Source organism: Solanum stenotomum, chromosome 6 (assembly GCF_019186545.1).
Source record: "Solanum stenotomum isolate F172 chromosome 6, ASM1918654v1, whole genome shotgun sequence".
Lineage (NCBI taxonomy): Eukaryota > Viridiplantae > Streptophyta > Magnoliopsida > Solanales > Solanaceae > Solanum > Solanum stenotomum.
This window is the reverse complement of record NC_064287.1, coordinates 40,868,495-40,878,165: the sequence shown is the minus strand read 5'-3', so window position 1 is coordinate 40,878,165 and position 9,671 is coordinate 40,868,495. Positions and strand designations below refer to the sequence as shown.

Below are 9,671 nucleotides of genomic sequence, written 5' to 3'. Positions count from 1 at the left end.
ATTCTCTTAAAAATAGATTTATATAATAATACTAGTAGTATACTACACTAGAAAAATAAGAAGCACTGCAAAACATGCAAGAACCATAACTCCAACAAACATAGCAACAAATTCTGAAAGCTAGAAAGTACATTAATAAGGTTTTAAATACTACAAGCATTTGACTTGCCTCCATATATCCTCGGTGAGCGATGTGTCATATCCAAAACATGGGCAGAAATGTCAATCTTTGGCCATAGACAGCGGCATCTTCGTGCAAAGTCGCACCTTGGCTTGCCTTGGTTTGAGAACACTACTTGGAAACAATGTTGAGAAGAGCCTACCAACTGTCCCATACATTATTTTTTGGAAACTGAGAGGATGTCTCCCAAAATAAATTTGGTAATGGCAACTCACTGTAAAGTTTTCTTTTTCAGCGTTCTGATATGATTTCAGATATCACCAATGAATTTGAGACACAAGAGATTAAAGAAAAATAGAAGTTCTATGTTCACATATTATTGTGAGAGATTTGAGAGACATCATACATGGTGTCATACTATGAATACTCAAGTCTGTATGACAACTGGACACGATTGAGTGCACTGTACTATGCCACATCAAATATCACTTGTGATGAAAGAATTCAGAATGTTAATGAGTTGCAGATCAATGGAGAATGAAATAAGGAGAAATTGACATAGCTCCTACCTGAGGATATAGTGGAGCACATCACTGAAACCATACAACCACCAAACACTAAAAAGGACCATAGTGGCTACTGGAGGACTCAAAGGCAGAAGACGGAGACCTATTAGAACATGTGGACAAAGGACTTCCTGTAAAAATCTTCTTTATGTGAAGATTTTGGAAGTACAAACTACCACCAGATGATGCACTAAAGAGGATGAGATATAACATGGTATCTACATACTTACTGGTGTTGCTCAAATCATAAGGAGGAGACATTCCAACATCTAGTCAACAAATACCACATGATAGGAATGATCTGACCTGCTTGATGGAAAGGTGCAAACCTAAGCTGGAAGTGACTAAATTAGTTTGACTAAAACAATTCCAACTACATTTGTTCCATCCATATGAAAAAAGAACAAAAATTCTACACTAACACCTAACTACACACTAGGCTTGTATAGCTTCTCAACCATCTTCCTGTATTCTGCACAAAGAAAGAAAAAAAGAGGCAAAAAGACTCATTAAAAACAGTCGCACTAAGTCGATATACTCATAATTTCAATTTACAAAAAGCTTAAGGATTTACCTTCTTGATTGCACCAAAGAGCAGCAGCTTGAGTATTCAGAGGTGAGCTTATGTTTGGCTCTGGTACAACATTACAAGAACAAGATTAGAAAATGGTTAAGATCAAATCAGCAAATGTTGACAAATTGCTTATAGTATTTACCTCCAAGCAAACTCTGAATTGAAATGAGTATAGTCCTCACACATCATAAGCAGATGACCACTTATCCTATAATGACATGGTATTCCACAGATAGATCAGATCAGATGTTATATAGATGTTAAACCAAACCAACTACAATACGAGACCATTAACACATACAAGCAGATAGAGAGACTGATCCCACTAGACCCTCAACTTTTTTTAGGCATATCCAAGCAGTTTGATCAAGACTCGGACGGGACAGTTACCTGAAGAATGTCTAAACATTGGGATGAAAGCAACCGGTCTCAAATTTGACCTTTGGTGGTTTAAAAGGGAAATCAGCAGGAAATGAAAGAGAGAGCTTGTATTCTGTTCCTTCAAAAACTGTATTCCCATTCCAGCAGAAAATGTTGTCTTCTTCGGGAAATACAGATATTCCTGAGTCACCACTCATCTAAAACATAGTGAAAACAACTTTCAAGTTGAAGAAAATTTCTCACAGAAATAGATATGAAAAGTATAGAGATTTCTATGATTCCTTAATCAGATTTGTGAATAGTATTAAAATCTAAACATTCCCAAAACCTAATAATCCATAAGCATAAAGATATCACATAAAAATATATCCAGATAACTATATATAACACCTAAAAACTTGGACATAGCCAACAAATGTGTAGATATAATTTGAAACTCAAATAGAAATGAGCTTGCATAAGCACTAAAATCAATTTGAGCACATACACATATGAGAAAACACCTAAAATTTCATCATTTTGAGAAATCATCAGAACAATCTTGAAAATCAAATCGAAGATCTACAACCCTAATAAAACCATCTCAAAACCCCAGATCAAGAAACCCAAAACCCAAAATCCAATCCATAAACAGATCAAGAAACCCAAAACCCATGTTCTCAATAAAAGACTTGAATGATCCAATCCACAAACAGATCAAAAACCCATATCAAGAAAATCAATTCAAAACCCCCCCAAATCAAATTACAAACACACCCAACAACCATAAACATCAAAATTCAAAGATTTGAGTAAAAAAAAAAGACACCTTTTAAGAACAAATTGAGTATCAACAGTCTTTGCTCTGCGTCTGTCTTGGTGAAGGCATAAGGAGCAGCAGTTGCAGGAGTATTGCTGCTGTTTCCACTGTTCATTGTTGCCATCAAGATTTGATTTTTGAAGTATACCCTTAAATCTTCTTGGGTTTTTACAGAAGATAAAAAGGGTTGAGAGAGATTTTGATGAAGAAAATTAAGAGATTGTGACTTCTGGTAAAAAATTCTAACGGCTACTTAGAATTCATCTTTTTAAGGCTACGTTATAAAGGTGTTGAAACACATTCTAACGGCTAGTTTCAGACCTTATAGATTTCTTTCTAGGGAATAAATTTATATTTTTTTTAAAAGATTGTTTAAATTTTTCAAATTATATTGTGAATTGTAATGTTTATTTGGGAAGGGGCATGAATGAATACCCCCTATAGTGTACTTTTCCTAACTAAAATGCATAAACATAAAGGGTTATTTATTTCCGTATTTAATCAAAACGGACTAATTGTTGGACTTTGAGCGACTTGTCCTAATTTATAATGGATGGTCAAAAATGACAGTTTATCCATTTAAATTATTTTATAAAATCGTTAGTCTTTAATCGACGTATTTTAAAATTTATTTATTTATTAAGTGTGTTCCGGGTAAATTATTTTTTGTTTAAACAAGTCACTTTGAGGTAAATGACAAGCTAATAAAAAAAAAATGGTGGTTAATTGTCACGTAGATAAATGTATACATTCATTCGTTTTCATCATAAGAAAATTCGATCTTTTGGTTATTTTGTCTTCTTGTTGGGGTGGTAATATTGTGCATGAAGATGGTTCTATAAAATATAATCGACGTCTTGTAATTATACAAATGTTATCGTATCCTCTAAATATGAGTGTTTGCAATGCTTATTAAGAAATAAAATGAGTAAAAGTGATTCAAAATATGTAGTAATTAGGGGTGTACAAAATTGAGCCAAAAATTGAATCAAACCATAAATCGAGTTAAACCGGAAAAAAAACCCGACTAGTGATTTGATTTGGTATTGAAAAAAAAACCCGACTATACTTGAGTTGATTTGGTTTTAACTAAAAAAAAAACAATCCGAGACCAAACCAATCCAAAATTATATATATAATTTTAAAATTTTATTTTATACATAAAAATATTTACTTTGATATAATTTTTAAATATTTCTTATACTTTTCTATAATTTTTATCTTTTAATATATTATTTCAAGTTTGAAACTTAGAATTCTGAATGGTCCAATAAAGATATAGTCCACGGATGTTGGTAATTATAATAAAACTTAAATCAAAATCAAATTAATACTAATGCAAAAAGAAAACCAATTCAACACTAAGAATGACAATAATATTGAATATTTGTTTTTTTAATTTTTTAATATTTAGTCATGTAACTAATACTTATTAAACTTATTTTAGCATGATGATTTAGTACTTTTAAATTATGATCATTTTCATTATGACTTGTTAATTTGCAATATTTGTTTTACGCGATTTCGTTATAATTATTTTTGTTGGATATTTTAGTGTCATTAATCATATCATTTTTTGTGTTATTTTCTTAAGAAACACCTTAGATAGTTGTATTTTGGTAGGACTAGAAATATTTGAAGTATAAGTAAATTATATGTTTGTATGAATACTTTATCGGAAAAAACCAAAAAACCCAAGGTTGAACAATCCGAGTTTTATTAGTTCGGTTTGGTTTATAAATTTAAAAACCCAACACAAATGGTTTAATTTGATATTTGAAAAATACGAACCAACCCGATCATGTACACCCTAATATAGGTTCATGAATTTATTAATTTATTTAAAGAACTCAAATTGGAAATCAACTACTAAACTACTAAAGTCTGAAGTATTATTAGAACCATCGGTAACAAACTTATCAATTAAGCATGGAATGTGTTAGTTGTAGTATAATAATAACGTGCTAAATGTTAGATTGCCATACATAGTTAGTGTTTGGCCATATTTTTAAATATTTTTAAAAATTTAGATTTGAAAGTGCAACTAAGATAATTAGCTTCAGAGTTTCATACAATAGACTACAACACAAACCAAATAAAAATAAGAGTCAACTTAATCTTTTTGTAAGTTGTTAAACCTGGCTTTTTCTAGTGAACGAATATTACGAAAATTGGGGTTTAGTAAATAAGACATTATCGTTGAAGTTTTTTTATCGGATATATCATGTTTTTTCAAGAAAAAATAAAATTGGGCAGGTTATAACTGCCTTGAAGTTATATCAATTTCAAGAGTGCGTTTAATGAGGAGAAAAAGTAAATAGAATTAGTTGGAGTCATAACGGATGTCCATGAAAAATTTCGGCCATTTTTGTCGAAATTCCGGATCACAAAAATTCATAAACTATACACGAAAGTCGGACTAGGGCACCGTGCCCCAAGGCTCTACCCCCCCCCCNCCCCCCCCCCCCCCGGCCTCAGGGCACCGTGCCCCGAGGCTTTCAAATATATATACACAATAAAGTAATTAGTTTGCAACAAAAATAGTCATAAATTTTTATATAAAAAAATAGTCAAAAGTTATAAAAAGTAAATATATGTTACACATTCGTTAAATATTTAATTTATATTTATTGATACCTTTTATTTTATACTTGTTTGACAACATTTTACCACACATTAAACTATGTCACACTTTCGTTTTAATTTATATTTACTAATACTTCAATTTTATACTTGGTTGACAATATTTTTCTGAGTATGTTCTTGATATTCTCTGCTTGCATTCTAAGTTTATGTTAAAGATATCCATACAATCTATCACATGACTGTATTGAGCTAACTGCTCCACTCAACTGTTAAACTTCTAACATTAAGTACCCAACAAGTTACACACAACTGAAGAAAAACACTTCAGGTTATTGAACACCTTGCTGATATCATTCATCAACAAGAAAATAGTCATGGCTCATAACCCTAACATAAATACATAACCGGAACAACTATTACACACCAAAGGTTTCACTGTTGCTTGTGACATATTATGAGAATGTACACCACAATGGTCTCAAAGGTACCATTATCAAAATCACATACAATGAAAATGGAACATGCAAACTTTGAACTAATAACAATCTCCAAAAGTAAAACCCCAGCTATTCCTGAAAGAAACCACTTCTATATAGTGGCTCGAATTGCCAGCCAACATGACAGAGCTGATTTTCCATACGTCAGGCAGTTGTAGAGGGCCGCTTTTTAGAGTTATTCTTAGGGCGAACCTTCACAAAGGCCTTATCCAAATCCTTAGCATAAAAAATATTTGAACATTTATTATGTGACAAATCAGGTTATTCAGCCGGAAGTAATTAACGGCAAGGAACTAAAAAATGATATACCTGACCCTGACCAACACCATGGTCCTGGTTTGATGCATATGTGCTCCAAAGCTTCTCTAAGTTGTAGTATGCTCTCACTTTCTCATCAAGGGCATGAATTACTACTTTGCCTATCACCATTAACAAAAATCAGTAACTGAAAATAGAATACTAAGGAATTCAGCAGAATTTGAGAACTAGCAAGTTTACTTAATTGATGGCTAGTAAACCTACGTCCTGCACTTGCACAATCACATGGATCAATGCAAAAGATAGCTGTCTCAATAAACAAAAACTACAAATTGCTGCAAACTTTTACATGTACTGCAGACTACACACACACAAAAGTTGATATCCACTTGATATAACATATAACGGACATCATAAATAAATACAGAGCACTTTACTGCTGAATAACAGCATCAGAGATGTAGAAGTTGATTGTAGGTCACAGTTGATCGTCCATTTAGCAACAAAATTAATACTACGGATAACTCTTACAAACTAGATCTACAAAGAATGAAATCTGTCGATTTATTTACTTATTAAACATCATGATTGTCATAACAGAAGAGTTTAGAAGCTAATTAGTATCATAACACATGAAAATTTGAATTTAATAGAAGTTTAAAACTCATATGATCAGACCAAGAACCACATCATCCTTGATACACCACACCAATTGAAGCAATTTGGAAAAGTATCTTTTCCAAACAGATAACCCTTTAACAGTGCATCAGTAGCTTGTATGATACAAGTAACAGATTTATGTCTCAGAAATTTCTACATATAGATTTCACCTGAATGACTCGTTGGAAATAAATAACAACATAATGCACAACGCTTCATCACATTTTGTGAAACCACATCCACAAAAATCTTAAAACCGCATAAATAAGAGTGTTAAAATAAAGCGCTTGTTACCAGAGTCGATTACAATCCAGTTGCCCGCTTCTTGCCCTTCCACGCTAGGTAACAACATTCTCTTTGATCCTTTTTGCTTCTGCTTAACCTGCTCATTGAACGAAAAGGTGAAGTGCAAATAAGCAAATTATTCAAGTAAAATCGTTAAGATATTTATTTCCAGTAGTTAAACACTGAATGTGCAATGATATTCTTTTAACCGTTTATCTCCTACTAACTATTCTTCAACTCCAAAAGTTCTTCTAAGCTGTGAACCAAAAAGATGCACCAAACAAATTTCTAGATTCATTTCTCTTGAAATGAGATAACAAGTCAGCTGTATGAATGCTTGGCCAAATAGCATGTGCAACAACAAGTTTCAAGGTGTCAACCACAGGTAGATACTTCAAATGTATATTATTTCAACAGCCCATAGTTGACAAGTTGAAGTTATCATATGCTTATCGATCATGTACTTTCACAAAGATCCTACCTCTTTCTTGGTTGATTGCCAGCTCATACTTAAGATGACTGTTATAGTGATTTTTGAAACTGAAGATGACTGTTAATCCTCCCTCATCTGTCTTGGACACCCATATACTACAGTGAGATGATTCCCTGTTACAACAAGGGGAATTGTAGGCTCTCCATCTGGAAGTTATCAGGATAGCATCCCTCTTTTGGAGAGTTGACAAAGCCATCAAGAAAGTCTCGAGGATGTTCCGCCAGTCATTTTTTTGGTTATCTGGAATGAAAGGAATCAGATGCTTTGATGGAATTTCAACTCCTACTCCCTCTCTCAAGACTAAATGTTTAGTTAATTTGTTCAGTTGGAATTTTCTTACACATGTTAATAGAATTGACACGTTTCTAATTGACTTTTTCTGGACTTTGTAAGCTCCATAGTTCAAGCGTAGACTACCGGTACTAGTGCTGAAATGTTTTTTTTTCCTTCTGTACTGGAGCTAACTGGTTACACCTTTTGTATTTTGGCATCTTCCTGATGCCCATGCAATGATAATCTCTTACTTTACCCAAAAAAAACAATCTCTTTTTTTGCTGGGATGTTGAACGACATTTTCTTAATCCTACAATCTGGAATAAACTTAAATATTATTATTTTTTTTTTTTATAAGAGAAATAAACTTCGATATTTCCCCATTTACAGACAAACCCCTCACTAAAAATATGCAGTAAATTGCTAAAAAATGTAAAACCATGTGAAGCTTTATGTCCTTTAAGATTGAAGTAAAGGAAATAATGTGCTGACAGACGTCCTTTCTTTTCCCTTCTCCCTGATGCACAGGCATGTTCTGGCCTTCTGCCTTGCATTGCTGGCACTTAAATGAGACAAGCAAAGCAGCAGAATCGCAAAACAGGGTTATGCCATGGCCCTCAGCTTTGTTGGTCTTTTCCTTTTCAGAGAACATAACTCCTACCCCAGCCTCAGGTGAGCACACCTCATCCAAGCTTTAATTTTAAGATTAATCAAGAAGTCTGTTTTCAGATAGTTCAATGGATATTTTCAGTTCTTCATTTCCTTCTGGCAGATGACAGTAACTTTTTAAAAGTTGGATAAAACAAGGTATTGTAACAAAGATTCCACATATCTCCTCAAAAATACCTATAGAAAATTAGGAACTGAGAATTGTCTATTGCTTGGAACTACTTCTGGGACATTTTGTGTAAATAACAACGGTTCCGTTCCCCCCTCCCTCATGTGCCTGGGTATGCTACTTTTGTAAGCTGCAAGTGTTTCCATTCATTCAATTGCAACACAGTATACTATAATATATGATCCCTCAGTTGCTACTGATGTAGGTTCTTCCATATGATATACACACACCTTGTACCCAAAGGTACTCTATGAAGCTGGAATGAATCATTGGTAGAGCAAGGTCCAAATCTCAGCAAAGGCTGAAAACAAACCTAAGTGATTTCCAGATACTGGATAACAGGAACCTAGTGACTAATCCAGGTGCCTATCAAACTTTCGGTAACATAAGCATACATATTTGTCCTAAAAATGTAAGTATTTGAAGAAATGAGAAACAAAAGTGAAACTGATCGACACATTTCAAGTAGCAACGAGAATAACCGAACCTGCCTTGTAAATTAGGGCTTGAGAAATATTACGGACGTGCCAAGCGGATCGACCAGTAGCAACGACCATGAAATCTGCAAAATCACAGTGTTTAGGAATGGGAAAAACTTTGACGTTATCAGCTTTGACATCTCTGAGGATTGTCTCCACTTCCTCCAGTTTCAGTAACTCTCCGCTGCGGATTCCTTCATCGGCGCCGTCATTGGTGGCGGAGGAAGAAAAAGATAGAGAGCGATTGAGCATTGATAGCCCTAGCTTCCATTGTTGAGTTGCAGGAGAAGAAGAGAAGCTTCGAGATTTTAGAACCGACCACATGGGAATTCCTGCCGCAACGCTAAACCTCCAAAACCCTTTAAACAAAACAAAATGACTACAAAATGCCCAAATCATCGTTACATAAAATGAATATTTTTATTGTTATCTAATCATAAATTTAAATAATACGATATAATATAATTCAAATAATAATTAAAATAAATATTGTATTTAAATTAATAATATAATACAATATAATATGCAACAACCGTCTAAACAAAGGTGTTATTGTATGAAATTTATTGATACAATATATGATATATATGTGAATTTTATTTATTAGTTCACATAAAATTTAATTAAATATCATATCATTGTACCCGTAATAAAAGGAATTAATGTAGTCTTGTAAAATTAAAAATCAAAGCATATTTAAAACCACAAATGTGGTATTTTGAAAAGACGCCTAACATGATGGGTATGTTAAAGTGTCAACAATGAAGAAGGAAAAAGGACCTGTTTTAACCAAAAAATATGGTCGTTAAAAAATAGGCATAAATTGTAGTATTAAATTTTCAACTTTTATCTTTTTTAAAT

The 9,671-nt window shown here is 33.1% G+C and overlaps 2 protein-coding genes and 1 pseudogene across 2 annotated transcripts in view; all 3 read right to left on the bottom strand.

Annotated features, from left to right (window-relative positions):
- Positions 1–948, bottom strand: part of LOC125868754 (F-box/FBD/LRR-repeat protein At1g13570-like) — a 4,428-nt gene extending 3,480 nt beyond the window's left edge. Inside the window, exons 1-2 of the mRNA XM_049549326.1 lie at positions 918–948; positions 691–790 (exon numbers count right to left, since the gene is read on the bottom strand). Coding sequence (XP_049405283.1) covers positions 691–790; positions 918–948 — 131 coding nt within the window. The remainder of the gene's footprint in view (positions 1–690; positions 791–917) is intronic.
- On the bottom strand, positions 512–2,693 carry LOC125868013 (ubiquitin-conjugating enzyme E2 20-like; annotated as a pseudogene).
- A 2,663-nt stretch (positions 2,694–5,356) lies between these two features.
- LOC125869208 (protein Iojap-related, mitochondrial) lies at positions 5,357–9,179 on the bottom strand. Its single transcript, XM_049549771.1, is given in 5 exon segments — positions 5,357–5,685; positions 5,687–5,740; positions 5,834–5,943; positions 6,737–6,824; positions 8,823–9,179. Coding segments are annotated over 5 exon segments (687 nt in total). The 5' UTR covers positions 9,135–9,179; the 3' UTR covers positions 5,357–5,562.
- Positions 9,180–9,671: the final 492 nt, after the last annotated feature.